Consider the following 26665-nt stretch of genomic DNA (forward strand, 5'->3'; position numbering starts at 1 on the left):
GTGTGAAAAGTTGCCCAGATTGACAGATACGGTGAAAAGGTCTGTATTACTTTCCAAATAAAGAAATGCATGGCGTGGTATCTCACGATGATTATACTCTAAAGTACCAATTAGAATGCATCAGAAACCAGAGCAAGTTGACACTCTACAATAAAGCAAATAATTTCCAGTTGGAGGGGCAGAAAATGTTAATATGCAATGTTCAAGACTACAAGAATCTTTGTAAAAGGAAGTAGCTAATAAGGTTTAATGATGCATGTCAGGAAGCCACAGTATGTAGGGAAACACAGCTGGCTTCATTTTGTAAACTATTTGATATACACATCTTTCTAGTTCGCGATTATCAGCTGTGCCAGTGCCACAGGGGACAGCTTAGCCTTCAAATCAGGGCATCCTTCTTGTTCTCTAAATTACAAGTAAAATACATTACTATAATATGGTGCTATAGGCGAGTGCCCCGACCGAAGCTTATCCGCTTGAGAAAGAGGATTACAGAAGTCTTCTGTAGAACATCGTGGAAACAATCTCGCCAGCCTAATAGGCTCCTAAGCGCCAGAACCATTAAAACAAATCATAAAACAGGCAACACGCTTGGACTTAGTGAAGTAATAACCTTCACAAGACGGTCACCATTTTCCCCACCTTGTGTATTAAAATGCAAACTAACCGAAAAGTGCTTCTACTGAGAAAGCCCAGCCCGCCGCCGTGCTTTCTTTCCGGGGTGCACCTGCGCGTGCCGAGAGGACCCGCGCCGATGGCGACAGGCCGCCTGCTCACGCCATCTCCGCCGAGGGCCTGCGACGGCAGGTGACAGCAATTAGCAGCAGATGACAGCAGCACTTAGAGTCTGCGCCAGACGGCAGCTCAGGGTCACCGAGAGCCTGCAGACCTTCCACGAGGAAGCGCTGTGTTACGCAACTATCACACTCGAAAGCTCTCAGACACAATTACTCAGCCACCAGAGGACAACAGCTAGGTCACAACTCTGATATCAAAATGCTGCTAATCACTTGGAGCGCACTTATTTTAAACGTAATTACACATATTAGCTGTTCAGAACGTGCACCTAATGACGGAGAGGGTGCCCTACACTAAGAGAGCTAAAATTCTAGTAATTAGTGAATTGTCGTAGGGCAAAGTATACCCAACAGGCTCTGACTCGGGTGGAGGCCGTTTACGGCCAAAGCAAGAAGCAGCCACACAGCAGGAGTCTGACGAGACCCCCCCTGGCACCCTGGCCTGTCATGGAGGCGAGGAGAGCCCCCAAGGACCCGGGACACGCGTCACCATGAAAGGGTGTTGGTGAGCTAAGAAAAGACTTCAAATCTCAAGGTGGTCTGTCAAGGCTCCTGGCTCAAAACTAAAGTCTTAGGTCACTGCAGCTTGGCTGAAGCCAGGAGATAGGAAGCAGTACGATTTTAGACAGACTGTGGCATCCGCAGGGGGCACGGACCCCTCACGGGCCATTCAGGTGAAGCTGACATGTTCCCCGTGAAAAAAAAAATGCAGGCGAAAACGCTTCAGACAGGGCTTCCCTGGTGGCGCAGTGGTTAAGAATCCGCCTGCCAGTGCAGGGGACACGGGTTCGAGCCCTGGTCCGGGAAGAAACCACGTGCCGCAGAGCAACTAAGCCCGTGCGCCACAACTACTGAGCCGTGTGACACAACTACTGAAGCCCACACGCCTAGAGCCCGAGCTCCACAACAAGAGAAGCCACCGCAGTGAGAAGGCCGCGCACTGCAACGAAGAGTAGCCCCCGCTCGCCGCAACTAGAGGAAGCCCGCGCGCAGCAACATAGACCCAACGCGGCCAAAAATAAATGAATTAAATAAATAAATAAAATTTTTAAATGCTTCAGACAAACAAACGAAATGCATAACCAATTTACTTTAACAAGATGAGTTCCCATTAATAACATAAAATGGCTTCATTTTGGTCTAAATTGTTTATAACTGATTAATTTCTGACTGCTTATGACCTTAGCAATTTCCAAGCCAATAGCCTTTACAACTTGCAAAGTGCTTTTGCATGATTTCTGTTACTCGGCTTAACTCCAGCCTGGTTAAATTTCTGGTTCACTTCCAGGGGGCTAAGGTGCATGGCCGAGCTTGCGGTTTCCGTCCCCTTGCCGCAGACGGGCCTCCCCGGCTGGCTGATGTGAACAGAAACGATATCATTCCCACTCCCGTAATGAGATCTGTAGCTGTACTTTCCATTAAATACACAGACTCCCATTAGGTTTATGAAATGAAGACTGGCCACATCTTCCTTATCAGAATGTTCTCCTTCACTATTTCTATTTAAAAGTTGTGAAACTTGCTCAACTGGCAGCCGTTACTATACTTTGGGAAAAGAAGAACAGATTAAACAAAGTGATTAAATGTTGTAACCAAAACAAGGACCAAGGAAGTAAACACTCAGCTGAGGGTCTTTTGCCTGGTGAAGCAGTTAAGGGACAAAGCACCTCATCCTACCTACACGCTCTGTGTTGAGCCTTCTGCTGGACGGGCGCTCTTCCTGTGCTACACATAGGTTCTCCTGTGAACGCCTCTACTCAGCTCAGCACCAGCGGGGCAGTGGCAGTGAGTGTGGACCCTGAGGCTCCGCTGTTCTGGAAGCAGCCAGGGCGGGGGCCGGGGGAGGCAGCGGCCACTCGTCTCCTCTCCTGTGTAGAAACGCCAGGCCAGCAGGACTCTCCTGGATCCCAGACTTTCAGAGGTGTGACCTGCATCCTAGGTGTCTTCCAATATCTCTCAGAGCAATGATGATTAACTGACGATTAACTGTCCTTTCTGAAGAAAACAGCAAGGGAGAAACACACTCCTCCTAAAGGGGAATCACATAACTTAGGGGAAGACAATTTTAAATGAAAAAGAAACTGCCTGAAGTAAGCTTTGGTCATCAGATTTCTCCTAAACAACGATACACTGCAGGTAAGCTAATTTTTCTTCAATTTCCTTTCAAAATAAGTAGGACACGATGGTAAGAAATGGCACCATAATGACTGGCATTCAAACGAATGAGTTCTTCCGGGACTGCGCAAAGTGCCGTAACGTGGCAGGCTCACGGCATCCTGCCGTCCTTCTGTCACCGCCACAACAGGCCCGGAGCCTCACCCTGGGCTGGCCTCACGGGAAGGGTCTGTGCGCACGGGCGGGTGTGGCAGCATCGGCGTGAAGCACAGTGATTTACTTTGGTTTGTCCTTAGATTCACCACCCCTGTCTCCGTGTCAGGACGCAGACCTAGCACGAAACTGTGGGGCAGTGGAGGGAGGGGGCCGCAGGTGGGCGTGCGCCAATGCCAGAGCCCCGTCTGGACCAGTCACTCTACATGACCACGAAGCTGCCCCACGCGCCTTCCAGCTGGGCTTTCTGAAGCTCTTAAGAGGCGAAATAGCTCTGGGCACATCTGGGTCTCTGACCCTTTGTATTGATGACTCAGGACGGGCTCCATGGCCACCTTCCTAGGCATGTAACCGACACACAGTAATTGCTCATTTAAATGCCCACTGCGATCATTCTTCTTCTTACTGATGTGATAAAAATACATGTCTTTCTCCTTTGATCTTATTTTTACCTTCACTTTTATTTCCCCCACTTACTTTCAAATCTACGTGAAAATGCTGCTGTATAATACCCGAACTTGACACTGCAGATCTTCCCCCTTCTGAAGCCCAGCCAAGTACAGCGACAATGGTCTCCCGCGGGAGGGAGGCCGCCTCAGCTCCAGCCCCTCAGCCATTCCTCACTGGCCACCATCCCCACACGGGAGGCAGAGGAGGGAAGCCAGTTTCAAATAAACCCTACCTGCCGCCCGCCCGCAGCTCCCGAGGAGGGGGGTCCAGGGCCAGGACGGTCAGGGGCCTCCGTACACTGTGCCCACAGATCAGAGGCGATCCCCGCCTCACCAATTCCGTGAGGAGAGGGGGCTGGGGGACATCTGGACCACGCGGAGCAGCTTCGAAGCAACCAGCCACCACTCCCGTGATCTGGGCGTGTACGAGTGAGAATCAACATGGCGGGGCCGACCTGATTTTCAAGTCCTCAGAGTCGCGCTGCACCCTGGCCTGACACTAACCAGGAGTACAAGTGTGTGCACGGCCTCTTTCCCGTGCTGCAGGTACCCACAGTCCAACCTGCTCCCATAAAGACGGACGGACCCCCAGTGGCCTCGAGACAGCAGCATCTGACTAACCCAGGGAGGGGGTCACTGCGGATGAGACGCCAACTTTCTCATGAAAAACCCATCAGTCAGCCAGAAAGGATCAGCTCTCGAGATGACAGAGCTCAACATCGACTCAGCCTGTAACTAAAGTGCAAAGCATATATTTAATATTCTGAATGGGAAACCAACTTGGAAATAAAAAGCTTTGCTGCAATTGTATTTTTATATAGCAGCAAACAGAAAATAAATTTTAAAAGATAATGAATGTAACAGCATCAACAGAATCTAAATACCTAGAAATAAATCAAACAAAAGGTGTACAAAAGCTCTACACAGAGAGAATCATAAAATATTACTGAAAAAATTAAAGAATACCTGTATAAACAAAGGATATAGAATATTCATCGATTAAGAAAACTCAGAATTTAAAAATCAATTCTCCTCAAAGATCTATAGAGATTAAATGCAATCCCAATTAAACTTGCTATAGTAATTACAGACGATTAGCACAAAAAGGGAATCGAGGACCAATCAGAGAGGAGGTCCAGATGCACACCCACCGCATGTGCACGTATGATTCATGCCGGAACCTGCGGTGGGAAAGGATGGACCTGCAACAGCTGGTTATGGGTCCACTGGAAATCTACATGGGGAGAAAATGGAAACTTCCCATCTTCATAACAAACACAGAACCCAATTCCAGACATCTAGAGATCTAACTGAGAAAGGTAAATAGCAAAACTTCTAGAAGATAAGAGAGTACCTTCGTGACCCAGGGTAGAGAAAGATTTCTTAAACTATGAAAAGACTGATAAATTGCACTCCATTAGAACTGAGCATGGCTATTTGTCAAGACACACTGAAGAGAGTAAGGAGGCACAGAGAGGGAGGACATTATACTCACATAACCAGCGAGTGCTCGTGCCAGGATACATAAAGGACTCCTACAAAATAATGAAAAAAGACTAACGATCCAACGGGAAAATGCACAAAAGACGCACTGAAGTGATCCTCAAACCAAGATGCCCAGGCAGCCCATCAACGTGCAGAGGAAATGCAACCTCGCTAGTCCTCAGGGAAACGGAAAATAAAAACACAATAAGACATTACTATATCCTCAATAGAACATTAAACACTTCTTTAAAAAAACGGACAACCCAAGCGCGGACAAGGTCATAGAGGAACTTGAATCCTCACGCTGCAGGGAAGAGTGAACACTGGCGCCATCACTCTGGAGGACCGGGATTCCACAAAATGAATGTAAACGTATCCGTGACCCAGCAACTCCACTCCTAGGCACGTACGCGGCAGAAACGCACGTGTTTGCACTGAGACACGGTGCACACAGACGCCCGGGCAGAGCGACTCGGGACAGCGGAGGGCCCATCAGCTGCAGGATGGCTTCTCCAAGCAGCTACGGCCAGTCCTGTGGCGGGACGGTGCACAGACACGCAAACGAACAGAGCCCTGTGACATGTGACACACGGACAAAACCCCCATGCGCATCAGTGTACACAGGAGGCCAAAGGCAGAAGAATGCACGCACGTACAGCCGCACGTTGTAACCTTCAGAAACAGACACAAGTCGCCAGTCAAGGAGACACGGGGACAGCGCCCTTCCGGGAGAGCAGGTGTGCAGAGAGGGAAGCTTCTGGAATGCTGGCACAGCGCTAGTTCCTGACCACGTCAGGGGCTGGGGCATGCGCTCGCTTTGTGGTGACTCAGCGAGTTCCATGCTTTTTAAAGTTGGTATACTTTTGTGTATTATGTTAAGTCAACCAAAATTAAAGAACGAAAACCAAAAAAGTATAACAGAAATGAAGTATTATTCTTGCTCTTAAGCAAAACTCAAGTGCTGACCACAGGCTTCGCAGCTGCATGGGAGCACAGCTTACGCTGCCTTGTGGCGTAAGTGTCAAGTCAAATGACACATGGAGGACTATTTCAGGTGCAAAACTGCATCTGATGACCTAACAGCTGCTAAATAAAAAGCATCTCTGAAACCTCAGAAAATGAGTGGGCAGCTGAGGAAATAACATATGCATTAATCTAAGATTATAATACAGAAATGCTGGTAGAAGTCAACGGAGGAAACCCTACCCACGGGCTCAGCCTCTGCTCTGTGACCACAAACTGAACACGGTCAGTGGACCACACAGACTGCAGGCAGAGCAGGCTCGGCGAGGCTGGCAGGAAGCCCACACCCCCAGCCCCGACCCTGGCCAGTGACTGCTGGGGGAGGCCTGGCAGTACCACGGTTCTGGGCACAGTGGGTCTGGGGAGGGGGCAGAGATGACGGGAATCCCACGCTCTAAACTCCTAACCTGCTTGGATGTGTTGACTCCTTTTCACTCTGGACTCCGAAGCCTCCAGCCAGTCCTCGCCACCCTCGGGTCATCAGGACCTTCCCTGCTTGTGTCCAGGCTGTGTCAACTCCCTTCCCACCACCGCCCCCTCCTGCATGATGACCATGACACCAGCCAGGCCTCCCCCAATCCCATGTGGTGGGAAGCGTCCCGCTCCTTTTCGAGGCCAACGCCTCTATTTCTCTGGCTTCTTCCGGGTTCCCTCTTTGCCGGTGGTTTGCTGCAGTGGGAAGGCTCTACAGCGGGCTTAGACTTTTGGGCATTCATCTGGCCTGGTGTCCTCTAGGCTCCCGGGTCTGTAATTAGGTGTCTATCATCAAGTCTAGAAAGCCCTCAGCCAGGTTCACCCCGAATATTCCTTCCGCCCCTTCCCTCTTCTCCTGCTGGTGCCCTGTACAGATACGTTACACCTGCTGAGACCGTTACACGCTTCTCGGATGCTCTGTCCCATTTTCTGTTTCCCCCTTTTTGTTCTCCTTTGTTTCTGCTCCTCAGCCTGGGAAGTTTCCCCCGACATGTCTTCCAGCTCACAGGTCCCCTCCTTGGCCCTGGCCAGGCTGCTGAGAGCTCAGCACGGGCACTCTTGGTTCCTGTTATGCTTGACTTTGATTTGAGTCTTCCTTGGAGTTTCCATGACCCCGACGACACTCCCCATGCATGATGTCTACTGTTTCTACCAGAGCCCTTAGCATGTTACTTTCACGTTCCCTGTCTGGTAATTCCAAAAGCTGTGCCATACCTGAGTCTGGGTCTGATGCTTGCTTTGTTTCTCCAGACCGTTTTCCCTACCCTTCAGTACACAGCTTGTAATGCCTGTCTGCAGCAGGACATGTAATGAGCGTGAGGTAGTAAGAAGAGAGGTAAACAAGCCTCGGTGGGGGGGTTTTATGTTAATCTGGGCAGGAGCTGGTGTGTCTGACGTCGCCGCAGCCGTGGGTGACAGAGGCTGCCAAGTCCGCCGGTGCCCCGTGTGTCCCTCTGCTGACTCTGGGCTTCTGAGACGCCGTTCCTCAGAGTCTCCCTCTGCTGGAGCCCCGCCGGCACCGGGGTGCAAGGTGGGGAGGGGAGCCTCCTGCGATCTCATGGCCCATCCAGGCCACCTTCACAGGTGTTTCTCAACTCCCCACCCCACCGGTGAGCCAGGCAGACGAGGGGACTGGGCAGGAGAAGGGCCCTCCCCAGGTGGGACGGGGCAGGGATGGGCACCCCCACCCACAGGTAAGCCCCTGTGACGGAGGACATGCCCCTTCTCGGACCTCCACCCCGGCCCCCGACGAGTTCCTGCAGCCGGAGCCGCCCAGACTGCGGCCCCCAGGGCTTCTCACGTGCACCAGTCGGCACTCGCCCTCCAACAGTGTGTCGAAGTGGGCATTTGGTTTTCCTACTGGTTGGCGGCCCCAAAGGCTTGGGCTGCGACCTGATGTGTCTGTCCGGGGATGTGTGCTCAGCTCTTTGCCACCGTGGGGCCGGGGCTGAGGCTGGCTGTGACGGTGCTTTTCTCCCCCAGCTCCTCTAGAAGCAGAAGCAGGGCCGAGGGCCCGGGGATGCAAGGACGGCCGCAGCACCCTGAGCAGCGCGCTCCCCGCGGACACGAGCCACCCTGCACGTGGGCACCGTGTGTTACTGCACAGCGCCTCCCTCTGAATCGCCCCCCTCAGAACCTGGACAGCAAATCCCAAACCTGGGTCACTGCTTCTCCATCTGAGCAGCACAGCTCTGCTGGGGAAGGTCACGCAGCAATCTGGACACTTCTCCTGGACACCGCGACTCCAGCCTCTGCTGGGCCCTCGGTACCGGGCCCGTCCATGTCCTTGTCCTCTGCCTGCTGGCCTCCGAGCCTCCCCTCTCCACGTTCCCCAGTTTGCCCCTGACCGACCGACTGCAGGACCGCCTGAGCCTCAACTCACCTGTTCCTGCCCACAGCGCCTCCTGCTTCATGAAGGTCAGGTCCCTCCGCCGGCTCGGGGCCACCACTCCTCTTCGCTGAAGACACTGCTGCTTCCGCTGGGCTTTTATTCCAGTGGCTCTGCCTCTCTGGGATCCTCGGCGCCTCCCTTGCTACTGGCCCGGCCTTGAAACCTGGCCGTGCCGTCTCCGCCCCGGGCCTCGACACATCCGCTCACCGCGTCCACCTCCGACCCCCCTGTTGCCCTACAGCTAGCTTCACCTTCATCTCCTGGAAGTTCTGTTGCCCAGAGCTCACCAAAGTCCTCCAGTCAGTCCCGTAACTGTTTTCTAGTCCAGATTGTAGTGCTCTGCCGCGTTGGGCATCTGTGGCCGTTTCGGGTCTCGAGGCTTCTCTCCATTTCAGATTCGGCTCCTGCCTCTGCCTGACCGCGGGCCCTCCTCTGCTGGCCCTGCCCTTCCTCACACGGTCTCCATGGGTACAGTATCCACCCCCTCGACTCCACCTGACCCTCTGGTCTCTATCTTGGCCAGGAGATGCAGAGTCGTACCTCACTGCATCTAGATTCTCTACCTGCAAGGGCAGAAGCACCTCAGAAGGTCAACACTTGGCACGTTTTAGGTCGTGGATCATTGTTAGAGGACGTGGGCTCGGACGCGCCAAGTCTTTTATCTCCTAAAATAAATTTCTTGACGTTTGCTCGAAGGGAATATAACCCGGTCACATTCTAACTCAGTCATGAAGCTTAGTAATTAGGATTCCGGATTTCAGTTAAATTGTATTCGGGCCTTTGCCAGTCTGTCTCCGCTCCCCGACATCTAACCTGTGGGACGGGATGATGGGCACTTAGTGGCCTCTGAGAGTAGGGAGACACTCTCAGCCTTCCCTGCCCGCTCCCCGTGTGACGTCAGCTCTGGGAGCGTAGGTCCCTCACCACACAGGGCACTTTCCCATTCGTCACTGAATGCTTCGCAGGCCCAGGCCCCTTCTCTGCAGTCTGCACCCTCCTCCTGGGGGCCCCGTCCTGCATGAGCCTGGAGCCCGGGACAGTCAGGGCTCCAGCGGGGCCAAGCACTGGCCTCCGAGTCCTCCCCCAGTCCGGGGAGCTGCCAAGCGAGGCAAGAAACCCACACCACGTCCATCCTCCTTGCTTCCCGTCGAGGCCGGGGCGTCGACGGTGGGGGTCTGCGTCATCTCTGTCACTGTTCATGCTTTCGGCTCTACCCTGTTCCCCTGGCCTCTTCAGCCTCCACAGCACCCAGCTCTTGCAAATCAAAGTCTCGGTTTTCAGGACTGTCAAATCTGTTTAGACCTACAGGCACATCTCATCTTTATTGCCCTTCACAGATACTGTGAGTTTTACAAGTTGAAGGTTGGTGGCAACCTTGTGTCCAGCAAGGCTATCGGTGCCATTTTTCCAACACCATTTGCTCACTGTCTCAATCTGGAAATTCTTGCAGTATTTCAAACCTTTTCATGATCATTAACGTTTGTTACGGTGATCTGTGATAACTGATCTCTGACGTCACTACTGTGACTCGCTGAAGGCTCCGATGATGGTTGGCACTTCTTAGCAAGAAAGCATTTGCAATTAAGGCATGTACACTGTGTTTTTAGACACAATGCTACTGCACACTCACTAGACTGCAGTGTCGTCTAACATCACTTTTATGCGCACCGGGAAACCCCAAATTTGCGTGCCTGACTTTACTGCAGCGGTCTGGAACCAAGCCCACAGTATCTCTGGGGTACGCCTGGAGTTAGAAACTCAAAAGCTGAGCACCAGACTACTATATTTTTCCTTTACATTAATATTTTTAAATTCCCAGTTCTCTTGTGCCGCTAACTACATTTCTGAGCATCTCTGACGTGTCCGGCGACGCGTCCTTAATCACAGGCTGCAGCGACTCCGACATTCAACGGTCTGAAGTGCGTCTCGCGGGCCCAATGGGTTTTCCGCCTCATCTTTTACATCAGCCCTCCACAGAGCTCTCAGAGCAACCGGAGCGTGCACCTCCGCCGGGGCTCGTGGCCCTGGTCCAGGATGCGGCTCAGGCATCAGAGGCATGGGAGACCCTCCAAGATCCACCCTCGACCGTTTCTTCAACCCCGGCTCCCGCCACTCCCTCCGAAATGCACACGCCAGCACAGCTGAAACGCTCTGGTCCGGGCCGTTGCCCTGGGCCACCGTGTATCCCTCCTCGCAGGTCTGGCTCCCTTCGGGCCAGGTCTCCCTAACAAGCCAGGTTGTGAGGGCCAATTTTCAGTGCTCCCCAAACACCCTACCAACACAAAGACTGTCAAGGTCAAGTTAGCTTTTAAATGATCTGTTACTGTGTCTGCCACATCAGCAGACAACAGCTCCTTGAGGGAAAGATGCTCACGCACCTGTGTCTTTACTGCACCGCACGAAGCACCCACACAGGTACGTGTTTGCTGAGTGCATGAGAAGCAGCTCATCAGCCTTCCAGGGCATTCAGGAGAGAAGTCACCACTAAATGGCCCGCAGAGAGTTTACACTCCATTTGTTAGTGTGAAACACGACTTATATGGTACATTGACACCAAACGAGGATAAACAGAAAGAAACAACTTTACATTAACTCGCAACAGCAGCAACTAGCTGGACCAGCATACAACAACTAGAACTAACAGAGGAACTCAGGTCAGACAGTAGACAGGAGCGGGCTGGACCAGCAAGGGGAGGACCCTGCCTTCCCAGGTGACAAAAGGATGGCCAAGCAACTCACATTTTAATCTGAAAAACTAATACTGTAGCATTAACAAAATAACAAGCTGAACATTGTTGTCCTTTTTGAACTAATTATAGTCATTTTAGGGGGAAAATAATTCAACCACCCTTTAGTCACTCTTAAATCTTACATACGAAATGTCTTTCCTGACGTTACTCCTACTTTATAGAGGAGATGTGGATCTTGAGTGTCCTGCTTCGTCTTTAATGTACTAACTAAGCGTTAAAACAAAAGAGAACATGTAATTACAACCTAGCGTGTTACACATCCTTACAATGACTTAAAATGTGTACTGAATGAAATTGTGCAAATGACATGATACTTTAAAATGTCCAGAACCTATTTATTTTTATTTTATTTAATTAGCAACCATAAATTACCTTCAAAATTGTTATGATTCTTAATCCAGAAAGCCAAGATTTAAGCGCATATCTTGAGTAAGGATTGATTACTAATTCGAGACTGTAAGAACACTTCAATCTGATTTCCTTCTTGAACCTACAGCACATTCCTCAGTGACCTGAGCTGACTGCTCCCAGGGCGAAGGGCACGCACTCACCCTCTGAAGCGAGGTTGCCGCAATGGCGTCGCTTTCACCTCAAGTACGGGGCAGAGGCATCGCCTTAGATTGAAATTAAACCACGGAAGGAGTCATTTTTCTTTATATTGTTTAGAATTAGAAACATTAAATTGATCTATTGTGAAAATTCTGTTCTCTATATTGTGTGTGTCAGACCATGTCTGTATCTTAAGGCTATGAAACAATTTTTGTAATTGTAATAAAAAAACAAATTATTGACTTTAACTTAAGAAAACTGTTGCTCAAATGACTAAATATTCATCCAAAACAAAACAAATCCCCTGAATCGTAATGTACACAAGCTGCTCATCTCCACAGGTCAATGAACTGTACGTAGTGATGTTAAATCTTTCCTTTTTTCTGTCTTATTTTTACGCCTTCACTCTGTGCCCCTGGGGAGCCGGGGGGGGGGGGTGTCCATACTGCAGTCACACGGCTGCACGTAACACAGCATCACCTGTCAACATTACTGCAGTGAAGAAAAAGCTTTCTCTTTCACATCAGTATTAACAGCAAAGTGAACAGAAAGCTAGCTATGACTTCTAGCTAGAAGACGTAAGTCTGACTTCTAGGCCTAGCTTCCTAAGTCTGTTTGTTCACTCTGAAGTCACTTAATTTGGGGCATTAAAAAAAAAACTATCCCGGGCTTCCCTGGTGGCGCAGTGGTTGAGAGTCCGCCTGCTGATGCAGGGGACACGGGTTCGTGCCCCAGTCCAGGAAGATCCCACATGCCGTGGAGCGGCTAGGCCCATGAGCCATGGCCACTGAGCCTGCGCATCCGGAGCCTGTGCTCCGCAACGGGAGAGGACACAACAGTGAGAGGCCCACATACCGCAAAAAAAAAAAAAAAAAGGGAAAAAAAAAATGGTAAAAAAAACCAAAACTATCCCTAATGCCAGCACATCAAGTCCCACCTAAAGCCAGTCATTATTTATTAAGGGTTTGCCATGTACAAAGAGTAAGGAAAGAGGCAGAAGACAAATGTCTCTATGAGAGATTCCCTCTTTCGATTACAATCTCTTTAAAAGCAGCGTTTATTCCTGATCTCCAAGCAACAGCAGATCCAGCCGGCGGCCCACACCAAGTCGGGCTCACGCGCTGCCAGAGCAGCAGGGCCGGGAGGCCCGGTGTTTGCCACCAGAGCAACAGCCCAGGCAGGGCCAGCCTTGGCCCGTCTGTCGCATAAACGCGGCGCTCGGTGCGCAGAGCACAGAGGGGAGAGGCCCCGGGGCGCAGGCTGCACGGACGAGAAAGGAGAGGGATCTGAGGGACGGTGCCCCGTGCGTGCTGTAACGGGAGAAGCACGGATCGTGATGGGGGCACGCGGGGCGGGGCGCCCTCCTCCGCCTGCGGGAAACCAGTCACCCAGGCTGAGGGAGGGTCTGACGGAGGCGGCATCCCAGACAAGGCTGCCGGCCCGCACTCGGATCCCGTGGAGCCGGAGGCTGGCCGCCAGGGAGGGTGCGCACGCGCAGTCGGCGCACAGCGGCCCCGAAGCCCAGCGGCCGGCGCGCCCCGCCCAGCGGAGTCGGCCGGAGCCAGGGCGGCGAGCCGGCGGCTCCAGATAAACGGCGCCGTTTTAAATTTACCTCATCTCCTGCCGAAGAGACCACTACAAAAAACATGACTGGCAACCTGGCACTAATTGCATTTTCAAAGTTCCGGGAACAAACATGTTTGTGTGTCTGTATAAAACACACAAAGACTGTGTGTGTTACAGGACTTCGAGAATTTTCAATCCAAGACGCTGCTTTGGGGAAGATCCCCGGCCTTCTCCTTACTTGCTGCAAGTAATAAATCCTTCCTTCTCCGCCCCCGACCAAAAACATAATTTTAAATCCTTAGAGTGTTAGGGTGCAACCGTTTAATATATTCATAAACTTTTCATGTAAATAATTCCTCTCCTTTATCTGTTTTGAAAGCATAAAATTTTGTAAACTAAATCTGCTTCAGAAAATAAGAATCAAAAGGACCGTTGAGTTACAGTCTGTCTGTAACCGGGTTTCGTTTGCTTGCTCAGAAATCTAGAAGCTTCAAGGGCAGCAGAAGCGGCCCAGGTGCCCCAGGTGGTGCCCACTTCCTGTACCGCACCATCAGCACCTCATCACAGTCACCTCTCTGGCCTTCACTGTCAAAACAAATATTCCCAGTGCGCCTTCCTCCTCCAGAAATGAAAAGTAACTCCACAGACCGTTACTACCAAGAGCCTTCAGCAGGGCGGACATTGGTCTTCCGAGGCCTCATTTTAGCACAAATTCTAATCAACCAAGCAAAACAGCTCACTCACTCCTACTGAACTAACCCACCCTCATTAACTAACCTGATTTAAGACAGCTCACACAATATCTAGCACTGTTAACTAACAGGATGGAGCTGTTCAGAAGAAGTGAAGTACCTAACAGATTCTGAGCATCCCCATCAGACCAGATTCCCTCCGTACCTCCCCTGCTTTTAATGCTCTCCACACGGCAGTGCCGCAAGCCTCGCAGGTAGAGACACAGCAGGAGGGGCACACCTGGAGGGCACACTGGGAGGGACACTGCCCCATGTGCCCCATCCAGAGCTCTTCCACAGATGTCACCACCACCCCACAATTTAAAAATATTAAACAGCAAATATTTGAACTAATATATTTTACTGAAGCCTTCTAATTAGAAGGCTCTGCTTACTGGTGGAGGGGACTAATTAACCTTCACTAATATGTTTTGGGCTCATTTTCCTATTGTCTCTTGAAAATACACTGGCACACCAATTTACATTGTAATTAATTTATCCCATAGATAAATTAACATTTATTACATTGTGGTAATTTATCCCATAGCAGTTTTGTGTTCTAACTTTGTTCAAATAAGAGAGCTCAAAAAATTTCATTCTTACTTCAAGGCCTCGAAAAAATATTTGATTCTGATGGTATTAAGCAGTTTAAAAAGAACCCAGACTGAGTGAATGAAGTAAATCAGAGAATGACAAATAGCCTATGATATCGCTTATATGTGGCATCTAAAAAAAGGGTACAAATGAACTTATTTACAAAACAGAAATAGAGTCACAGATGTAGAAAACAAACTTATGGTTACCAGGGAGGAAAGTCGGGGGAGGGATAAATTGGGAGATTGGGACTAACACACATACACACTACTCTATATAAAATAGATAACTAATAAGGACCTACTTGTTCCTATTGCACAAGGAACTCTACTCAATACTCTGTAATGGCCTATATGGGAAAAGAATCTAAAAGAGTGGATATATGTATAACTGGTTCACTTCACTGTACAACTGAAACTAACGACATTGTAAATCAACTATACTCCAAGAAAAACTTAAAAAAAATAAACAAACAAAAAACAAGCCTTTCAGAAATGTTTGATATGGATAACTGTCCCTCAAAAAGAAATCTCACGCAGTTAAGAGCTTATTATAGTGGGAAAACTCAAACTCACATGATATATTTTAAAGTTTTGCAAAAGGTAATTATTAGCTGACAATGCTAATTCCACAGGGGAAAAGAAAGCTATTTAATTTCATGTTAAATGTATCATATACATGTTTTAGTTAATGATGTTTTAAAATAAAGTTTGGTCCGGTTGCTACTCTAACTGTCGACAACTCAAATTAAAAAAATAATTAGTATCCAGAATATATTTTCAGACGTATGAAAAGACAACTAAGTTGAAACCAGATGTGTTAAGATTTGTTTCTGAGGAATATTCTTCTTTTTAAATTACTGCTTAGAAGAAGGTAACTGTGGAGGGGAAAAACCATGGACTACTCCTAAGAAAAGTAACGTGATCACTCAACACGTGTGTCATCACCGTGCCGGAGGCTGAGACACCAACCGATGCCACGACCACGAAAGGGTGCTGGTCCCGGGCCTGCCTTCGGAGAGGGCACCAGACCAGTGTCGCTGTGGCCGCAGGCGGCGGCCGCGGAATGGGGGCTCCCGGCCCATGGAGCCAGCAGGCGGGCGGGGAAGGGCTGGCCTTGACCTCAGCCTCCCGCGCCCCCACTGGTGTCCTCACCAGCGGCAGCCCCAAGGACAAGCACCCCGCACGGCCTGCCAGGTGCAGTGATGTTGGTTTTCCCCTGACCTCTCAAGGAGGAACCACAGTGGGGGCCGAAGAGTCCTGCCCGTCCCAGGCCTTCCCAGGGCACAGCAAGAAAACCGAGCGACCTTCCCTTCCAGCTGACCTCGGGCTTGGCATTTTCCCCAAGTCTGCTTCTGAACCCCGGCCATGCACACGACCTATTTCTCTTCATGGTGACCATGAAGGGACCCGCTCTGCATAATTACCTAGGACATGGACACCACGCGTACCCACCAGGGCCTGGTGGCTTGCAGCCCGCCTGGGAAGGTGATATTTACTGAGAGAATCTGAAAACAACAGGAAGATCTCATGATCCTCCTCTTGTGTCTTCGTTGACAGCATAATCATCCATCCACTCTAGTTCATACAGAAGTTCTGAAAGCTTCTCATTTTCAACCTCACTAGACATTTCAGACCATATCCTCACCCATTCAGAAAGGCTTTCATCAAAAATGCTTCCTGGGAGTGATAAATACTTAGTTTTGTGAACATATATAAATTAAGATGGAAATGTCATGATAAATAAGTCATCACAAGTTCCACTAATTTCTAACAGTTATTATGGCCTCAGGATAAGGAATCAAAGATTTTAAAAAACAAAAGCAAAATACTTAATTGCTTCTTGAATAAGTTATCCTTCTCTGTTAAGAATTTGATTATAGGGAATTTAGCTGTACTGCTCAGAAATGATGAAATACAATCCGTTAGTTCTTATTTTATATACAGGTGATGAGTAAGCCCTTCTCATTCAGAAATTTACGTAAACTAAGTCTTTTTAGTGATACAAAGTATTTACTTTAAATAACAAATATGCTGTGTTTCCTATTTAGAACACCTGCTTTATAATCAAATTCATATTTAAAAGGAATGAGGGACTGAATCCAAGTTTTCCGGTTGAGATACTTGCTATGTACTCTGATAGAGCATCACGTCCCAGAGGTTATCATTAGGACTGCTTCTCCATTCAGCATCTTGCCTCTTAACTGCTTTCCTGAAATTATAAGTTTATTTATATTCACACTGCTGATGAAGAAACACAACTTTTAATTGTGAGCAGCTGTAATATCAAAGTGGACAGCTGAACAAGTGCAGTGAGGCAGTGTGTGTGCTGTCACAACCCCGAGAGCCACACTGGGCCTTGTCTACGTACCACCGAACGACTTTACTGGGGGCTTGTTTCTCTAGTTAATCTCTTCCCGGTGAGGCTTTGAAACACTATGATTTGTTAATAACAGTTATCAAAAAAGCATTCTGAAGTCTATCTATCTGTGTAGATTGACTGTAATACCATATTCCACAACATACAGCTCTTTTGTGAACCACATGATCCCATCTTTAAACAAGTATTTAAATTCAAGAATATTTTGTTACTCAAGAAGGCAACTATTAAAAAAATTAAGGGCTGTGATGATGGTATGCAACCACAAGAAGAGAGAATAATACATCTTTCTACTGTAAAATTTTAATATAAATCAACACGACTTTTAAAATATTAATAAACTGCCCTTTTTAAAATAAAAGAGCTATTCTCCAAACAGCCTTGATATTTCAACTTGCCAAGTACACCACAGCTGATTCTATTTTGCTCTATTATCTGAAAATGCCTTTACAACCATTCAGATAACAAGAAGCGGCTCTAATTCACATAATGGCACGTATCACCTGTCTGTCTGTCAATGAGACATTTGAAAGCTTCTTTTCTATTAGAAACACAAATCAATATGCCCAAGGGATTACAGTAACTGCTGGAAGCACTCTGTATTATCATTTCATCCTTGCTGTTTTTGCTCTGAGCAACTTCTTATTATGAATGGCATGAAAATGGCAACCTGTCACAATTGATTTTTCTTAACCTCCTGTAAGAATCTGTTCCCTCTTAAATGTAATCAAGTATCATCTTATTAAATATATCCGAAGCTAGGTTTTATAAAACAACCCAGTACTCAAGTTGTAGTCCTTGTAAGTTAAACTTTCACCAAATATTACTGTAAAAGTGATGGCTAAGTAATAAAAACTTTTGATCTGTTCAAAGTTTTAAAATACAATTTTCAAGCTTTGAGTAGACCCCAATCCCTGCTTTACATCTGCCTCAGTTAACACTCTGAGGGGCACATTCTAACCCTGAGAAGGAGCTTCAGGAATTTCTCAACACTTTAGAACTTTCCTCCACCTAACAACATTTTAGGATTTATTCCAAATCTCCATGTCTGGATAAAACATGCTACATTTTAAAAAGTATTCTAATAAGCTCCTGTAATACGGGTAAAACTGTATATGCTGATTACATAAAATTAGCAAGTTGGATTTCCAGAACGAACTTCAAGGCCATTCTAAAAGGATGAATTCAAGTGGGACGTCCGTCACAGTCACAGAATTCAGTTACAGTGTGATCAATTTTGCAGGATTCTCTGTGTATCTCCGACTGCGGTGTCCACCGAGGGGACGGTAGCTTTCAGTCTCTAGTGTGTGTCAGAGCCCCCAGAGGTTCGGATTCAGGAAGTCTGAGGGGAGGGACTCTAGGGGGTCGAATCAGTGCCCCGGATGTGAAGCTGATGTCGCCAACCCAGGGCCACTCAACTGGGCTGTGCAGGTCAGGAGCCACAGAGTAAGACAGGGGGCTGAGGCACAGCTACAGAAAGTGCCAGACTTTCTATTTTTTAAGAATGCACACTTGGGATAAAGTGGCATGACATCTGTAACCACAGCAAAAGATGAAATTAGTAGGGAACTTGTGTTAAACCTGGTTCAGGGTATATGAGTGATCATACTTTTCTCCTTCCTTTTCTGTCTGAAGTTGTCTTTAAAAAAGCAGCTAGAAAAGAGCAAGATGGACAAAACGATGACAAACAGGAGAGTGGCCCAAAACAGGCTTCGGACACTAGCTGAGTAGGTAATTTTTAAGATACATTTTATGAAACAACCAATACGAACTGGTCAACTTAGCTAACAGCCATCTGCTCAACCCAAGGACGACATTTTACAAGGTGCCCAGGCTGGTCCACAAGTAGCCCCAGCCTCAACAGGGAAGTGACACTCACGTTCCTAGGGCAGCAGAGGCGGCCGTGGTAATGTCAGAGGGAGACGGCTCTTCGGAACAGCCGCCACCAAAGATGCGAACTTGTGCGCAGGACCGGGGAAGGGGTCCCCGCGGGCGGGCATGAGTACTAAGAACGCTAGGAAGCAGTGGCATAACCTGCAGGGCCCCTGTGTCTCCCGGGGGCATCTGTGGGCAGTTCCTCTGGCCCTCCCACCCCACAACCTGGAACTTTAGACCAGCCATTTCTGCACTTCTGCCCAGGGGCTCCTGAACATCAGCCTGAGAAAGCTACATGCTCATTACTGGCTCCATGAGAAATTTAAGATTCAGCTGGGTCCCTAACACTGCCCAATAATTTATGAGCCTGAACTGTTAGGCTGTAATCTTTCTCAATGCTTTTAGGAACTGTCTCAGATTCTTACCATGTTCTGCATTAATTTCACTACATCGATTATTGTTATTATCACTAACTGTTTTTCCCTTAAATTAGCACTGCCTTAACTGTAGCGTTTTCCATCCTAGGAACTTACAGCACTTTACAGATCTGCGTGATGCTCCTGTATACACCACAGTGAGATACGGAGTAAGGGCGGTGGGGGCGGGGAGATACTGGCTGATTAACAGGTGACTGTAAATCTTTTCTTTCTTTATTCTTTTTTTCTTTATTTTTTTGAAGTATAGTTGATTTACAATTTCGTGTTAGTTTTAGGTGTACAGCACAGTGATTCAGTTACACACATACATCTATTGTTTTTCAGGTTCTTTTCCCTTACAGGTTATTACAAAATATTGAGTATAGCCCCCTGTGCGATACAGTAGGTCCTTGTTGGTTCTCTATTTTATACACAGTAGTGTACATATGTCAATCCCAAACTCCTACTTTATCCCTCCCCTCCCCTCGTTCCCCTTGGTAACTGTAAGTTTTCTATGTCTGTGAGCGTAAATATTTTCTGCAAAATCAAAGAGGCCACATCATATTTTCTATGGTAGCGGTTTTCCATATAACAGTATATAATTTCCCTTTTAAGTAATTTTGTATTTATATATTTAAGCTACTATTAGATGCCTATGAAACTTATTCTTCCAAAGAATATTTTTCCTCTTTATAAACTAAGACCCTCTCTTCTTTTACTGGAAGCATCAATAGTTTTGTGATATTGGTTTTCTCACCAGAAACAAAATCAATAAAATCCTTTCCCCAGGGCAGCATCAGTCAGTTCTTACCACCACGGCTTCTCTGGTGCTCTGGGCCCTGCCTCAAAGCGTGTCCGGCCTCCCCTGCTCAGCCGTGGCCGAGAGCCCTCTTTCGGAGGCTTCTACCTGCCCCTGCATCTGCCCTCCACCCGAGCTTTTCACTTCACCACGATTTCTATGTGCTTAGTCCGTGGACCCTTCTGTCCTTCACCTCCGGGGCCTCCGCCACACGGCCCGCTGCCAACTGCCGGCCACTCTGCAAGTGCTGTCCTCTCAGCCTTCCTTCCTGGCTACCCTTCCCTGCTTCACCCTAGCTGCTGGCACTTTTAGGGCTCTACGAGGTTCCTCCTTGTTTTTTAACTCTCTGTGAAAGGCTGGAAACTCTCACCCATAAGCGCACTGCGGGTGGTCAGCAGTGCTTATCATTAAACATCCCCAATTCTCCCTCCTCCACGGTTGGGGTAGGACTGTACGTCCCTAATTCCTCCAACTTCGGTGAAGCCATTCAAGTGCTCTGGCCAAGGAAACACACCCACACCGCTGACCGGCTGAGCGGGGAGGCGTGTGTAACCTGCCACGCCAGTTTCTTCGTATCCCCACGGTCACCAAGGCGTGTTTCCAGGAGGGGCCCCGCGGAATGGTGCCGAGCAGAGTGCCTGCCCACATCTCAGACACGTCCACGAGGAGAGAAGGAACTCGCCACTGTGTGCGGCGCCACTGTGCTTCCGGGGCTGTTTCACCTGACACTCTGTCCCCACAGGCATTCCATGCATAGGGCAGCGCTCAGAATGGAGGGTTAGGAACGGTGTGGCTTCCCCAAAGAAATCCAATGAAACTCAGGCAAATGATTCAAAGCATTTTAAATGTTTGCTTTTTGTTTCCACTAGCCTTCTGTGAAATCCAGAAGTTTGCTGGTTTAGTAAGCTACAGAAGAACACTGAGATGTCTGCAGATAATAACGTCTTACAAACAGCGAACATTAATTTCTGTCTTCCCTCCGTTTAGGATTCAAACATCACTCATTCTTTTCTTTCAGCACATATCAATACTTGCCCTAGATAAATTACATCTGCTGCTTTTTGTCCACTGTAGCATGCTTGCAACCTTTTCCTGACTTTTATTCTTATAAATCCGGCATTTAACACTTAGAAAGATTTAATGACATATGCGCATTGAGAGATTTTCTCTCTCTCCTAAGATGATCCCTTGATTTACAAGGTTTTCAGGCTGGAGCTCTGCCACCCGCAGTGCCCTGAGGGAGCGGCAGCCCCACGCAGACGAGGCTGCCCCCTGAGCTGCAGTCGCCCTGCTCTAAAAGCAGCCAGCTCCGGCTCCTCCGGGGGCTGCCATGCAGACTCACGGCACAATGGACATAAAGTGCTCAGATCAGTGCCTGCCCGTGTGAGAGCTTCCCTAAGGCTTTCAACCAGAAGGGGAGCAGCAAACGCTGATCAAGCCCCAGAAAGGTTCGGCCCCAGAAAGAGCACGTCTGCTCCCCACGTGAGGCTGTCAAGCGGCAGAGCGAGGATCCGAGACCAATCCTGCAAGACGCCAAAGGAGTTCTTCCTGTTGTAAGAGAGATTTTGCTAACGCCAAGGAAACTGGGAAGGCTGTCTAAATTGGGAAGGAGGAAGGGAGGCTGAGAGGACAAGGAGGAAGAGGGGGTGCAGGAGGGCGGAGGGGAGGGCAGGGGGGAGGGCGGAGGGGAGGGGGGAGGGGAGGGGGGAGGGGAGGGCAGGGGGGAGGGCGGAGGGGAGGGTGGGGGGGAGGGCGGAGGGGAGGGCGGAGGGGATGGGGGAGGGGAGGGCAGGGGGAGGGGGGAGGGGAGGGCAGGGGGGGAGGGCGGAGGGGAGGGCCTGAAAGGCGGGCAGCTCTGAAGCCGCTCAGGGCCTGGGCACTACTCAGGGAGCGTGTCTTGACTGACAACGAGGGTGGGGTTGAAAAACCACGGCACTCATTCATATTTCACATTTCACTTTGTAGAAAGGTAATGGTGATAGGTAGCATTTACCGAGTAATAAGGCACAGAATTAAGCCGCTTGCCCACAGTCAAAGAGCTGGTCAGTGCACCACCCAGACTCTAACCCAGGCTGGTCAACCTCCAGTGCCAGAGTTCTTCACTGCGGTCAGTAACCTGGGAAAGGTCACCTAAGTAACTCTGGATCAACACCCAAGGGAACAAGCATGTGAGCCGAAACCGAAGGTGCCCGGAGCAAAGAAGTGGCTGTGTGTAGACAGACGGTGAGAGACAGGAAGTGAGCGGCACAGAAGGGTAAGGGAGAACAAGAAAAGAAGTTGGCTTACAAAGTTTTCAGATTTTAAACTTAATATTTAAATTTAAATTTACCCTCAAATACCATCGTAAGTGTAAAAGTAAAATGATTAAGGAAACCCCCCCCAGAAATCGTATATGTGTTACTAGACGTCCAAGTTTTGCTTCCTAAAGAAAAATACCATACTTGCCAGAAAACACACATAACTATGTATGCGATTCTAACTCTTGTCATTAGTTTAGTAATTTATTTTTAAATAATTTAACTCTACTGTAGAATTACTGACTTGGGTATATTTGATTTACTCAAATTAAAGCCAAGTTTTATATATATATATAAATTGACAGAGAATTATTCCCCCATTATCAAAATCAGAATTTATACTAAAATAATAGTAGCACAACATTTTTCTTTGACTTCTGTAAACATGTCACCCACAGACATCTGGAGCCCTAACAAATACAGGAATATAAAATGTCACCAGATGCAACCCCGGGAGGCAGCTGGGGATGCTCTCCATACGGGAAGCAGTCAGCGGCACTGCAAGCAGGTCTAGGCGTTCACAGCATCAGTGATGCTTCCCTGGTTTTTGAAGGGTTAACTATTTTTTAAAATAGTATTTAGCTGAAAAAATGAAACATATCTTGTCCTAAAAGATGTCTTTCAAAGAATTATTTCATTTCTATTGCTTTGTTATAAAATTTCCTGCAGACGACGACCTGTCCTATGAATTACTCACAAAGCAAGGTGTGACTCCATGAGAGGATTTTTTTGTTCTACTTAGATACACACAAATTATATTTCAAAGAAAAGTGAGTAAAATGCACAGTTAGAAAGCGCTTCTCATTCAGTAGATATTAACACATATTATGACTTGATACAAAATGTGTTGTTCAAATCATAACTACTGAGAATTCGAACTAACCTTTTGTTATGATTTAACTTACACGCATGATGACTGCATAAACAACAACTTTAGGACTATAACAGGAATATAATTAATTTAGGAATATAATCAAGCAGTCTAAAAACTAAAATCTGGTTTTCAATATGCTTCTTCTGAAATGGAAATAACAAAACTGGTTTAACAATAAAACACTGTCAAATTACATACCATAAAAACATTAATATAGATTCCTTTATTTTAGAAAAGAATCATCAACATAAAAATAGAGTGCAAATTATAAAATAAACAGACTGAGGAGAAATTAAAAGACCCACAATTAACTGTTAAATTATGGGCAAATTATATATACAACAATGAAAATTTAAGAGACATATAAAACTCTGATTAACCAAGAAAAAAGAGTTTTGAAAATTCTTCTACACGAGCATGCTGTTATACAAACACAGAGAATTCATATCCTGAATCACCAACATTTTGAAACTCTGTTTCACAAACAAGCTACTCAGAACTACACGTGCTCTCTCACTGAAAGGAGGAGGTGAGTTCAGTCAAGCAGTCGGTCCTCAAGCTAGCCTACCTTATTCTTTGGATTGGATGTGTTCATTACACTTCGAGTCTCTTTTCCAGTATAAATGACAACACCTATTATAGTACCTGCAAAACACAAAAGTGGTCCTTACAGATAAACTTGAAGGATATGCACAGAAGTAATACTTGCTACTTAATCGTTTTGATGGAAAATATTATGACACCATTTGATTTTATATAGATTTATCCAACAGCATATTTAATTTCAGTAGTTCTAGAAAATCTAATCTCAACTTTAAAAATAAACTTTGAAAAACTCAAATGATTTCTTAAGTGATACTAATTTACCTACACGAAACATTAGAAAATGTACTAATATTCTTTTCACTGGCAATAGAAAGCGTGACACTGTTCACTCATTAATGCCTATTAAAATGGTAACTCTAACACTGAAGCTACATTAAGAGAGCTTACATTCTAACTGATCAATTCATGTGATCCCAAACAAGATGGTACCGGTGGTGGTGGGGGGGGGGGCACTTTCTCTGAACAAGAGTCTGCGAGCATCCTTTCACTGTAAAGATGCAGGACAACCAGGTACAAGAGCCTTTGCTCACATTTCAGGACACAGACAATGAAAACAGTAAGAGGAGTATTATAAAGACAATATTTGATTTTGAATTTATATGTTATGTCTCTTTTATTCCTGTCTCCTGAAAGTTTGGTTTTCTAATTGTACATGTTAAGAAGAAATGATAATTTTGCGGTCTATCAAACTTAAGATAAAAGAACAGTAAAATACCCCTAGAGCGATCTATACATTACAAAGGCTCAGATCAGAGGCATTCATCTCTGGAATGTCAAATTAAAAACCACGGAAGTCCGCCTCTAGAACTGCTGCTGTGCATATATATTTCTAATTTTCACAAAATTTGAAGGCGAGAAACACAATTAAGGTGAGAAAGATGATATATCCATAATACTCACTGAAATCAACAACCACTGCAGAATTAACCCTAATAATTATACAAAAACTCTTTGATGTCACATTAATGTAATGTGTGGAATTTAGTGAGTCCTAAGGCAGGACCTGTGGAGTAAATGTGACCGAGGTGATCTCGGGTCTACATAACAATGACAGCTGTGCACCACACATCTCAGCACACCACCAAAAGCCTCCTCCACGCAACGCCCAGGAAGACAGAAGATGCCAGGGTACGTACAGCTCAGCAGTGACACCTGCAGACGTTACGTGTTTGCTCTTTTTTAGAATAAGCATCTCTTTTTTCCCCCTTTGTAATTGTGTGCCCTGGGAAGCTGTGAGGCTTGCACTACTGCGCTCTTCAAAGCAGAGTGGCCCCATGTGACTATGGACCCCCACTCCACCAACGGAGGACACAGAGAGCGACTGGTGACACCTGCACTGAGCTGGGCTGCAAACGGCACATCAGGAGCATCAAGGAGCAAGACCCCAGAAGTGAGGAACCGAGTTTCGTCGCCCACTTCCCAGCCCACAACAACTGCCCCGTGAGACCGAAGCTTGAGAAGCAGCGACATGCACGTGTTTTGGATCGCGAGCTGCAGGCTGCTGTGCACTCCAGCGCCCCCACTGGTCCTGCCTCTCAGCCTCCATGCTGCTTTTGTGGCCCTGCACCAGAGCTCTCTGGGTCCGGCCCCTTGAGTGACGCCCGAGTGGGACGGGTTCCCCTGCTGGCCGATGCCAGATACTAAGTTTTCTCTAAAGCAGAAGCCTTGCAAACTATGTGTGGTACAGGTTTTACTTTTAAATTTCTAATCGGTCACAAGGTCTAGTTTTGCAAAATACCACATCAATAAATTATTAAGAGAAACAAATAACAAAAAAATCTGACAAAACATATGTTCCAATCTTCTTAACATTAAATTCCTTCATCAAATTCTTATAAATTTTCCAAAAGTTTACTCTCATTTGCTGTATTTTCTACCATCAGTATCAGCCCTGGACCCCTGACTGCGCACAGAACCTGCAGTCCTGCTCTGGGGCTCAGCCTGGACCCCCATCTGGGCATATACGTCCAGCAGACTCTAGAGGACTCATCCTTCCTTCCAGGCTCTCGGCAACTTAAGATCAGAATGCTCCCATATCCACCTATTACTGAAACATGGCAAGTTTCCTGGTTCTCTGAACCAACAAGGGGAAGAAGCATGGCACCCTGGGAAGTCGTGTTTGTCCCTCTCTGGTACCCTCAGTCCTTGTGTCTGTTTATCTGTCTGTGTCAACTTGAGTCCTTGCTCCCATGCGTTTGGTTTCTACAGCCAGGGAGGAAGGCCTGAGCTCACTTCACCAGGAGGCAACTTGAATTCAATCGACACATAACTTTTTTTTTTAATCTGTATTGGGGTAGAGTTGATTTACGATGTTGTGTTAGTTTCAGGTGTACAGCAAAGTGAACCAGTTATACATCTACATATACCCATTCTTTTTTAGATTCTTTTCCCATATAAGTCATTACAGAGTACTGAGTAGAGTTCTCTGTGCTATACAGTAGGTGCTTACTAGTTATCTATTTTAAATATAGTAGTGACACATAACTTTTAAAGAATAAAATTTTTAAAAATCCTGATCTTTCCCTCTCAACTTGTAATCCAGTGTAAAGAAGATAAGAGCCCTTGTATTACTCCTGGAAATCCAAAGTACTTCAAACATATCTCAGTATACGGAAGACTGCTTATATAGAGAGTCTAGTCATTGCTGTATTACTCCTGGAAATCCAAAGTACTTCAAACATATCTCAGTATACGGAAGGCTGCTTATATAGAGAGTCTAGCAATTGCTGTATTACTCCTGGAAATCCAAAGTACTTCAAACATATCTCAGTATACGGAAGGC

The 26665-nt window shown here is 47.2% G+C and overlaps 1 protein-coding gene across 2 annotated transcripts in view; it reads right to left on the bottom strand.

The window, feature by feature from the left end:
* The window catches only part of ATP9B (ATPase phospholipid transporting 9B (putative)), a 217108-nt gene that overhangs the window by 87255 nt on the left and 103188 nt on the right, over positions 1-26665 (bottom strand). For both annotated transcript variants that reach the window (XM_065890491.1, XM_065890490.1), the window contains exon 11: positions 23846-23922. In XM_065890491.1, the coding sequence (XP_065746563.1) occupies positions 23846-23922 (77 nt within the window). The remainder of the gene's footprint in view (positions 1-23845; positions 23923-26665) is intronic.

This window comes from Phocoena phocoena, chromosome 13 (genome assembly GCF_963924675.1).
Source record: "Phocoena phocoena chromosome 13, mPhoPho1.1, whole genome shotgun sequence".
Lineage (NCBI taxonomy): Eukaryota > Metazoa > Chordata > Mammalia > Artiodactyla > Phocoenidae > Phocoena > Phocoena phocoena.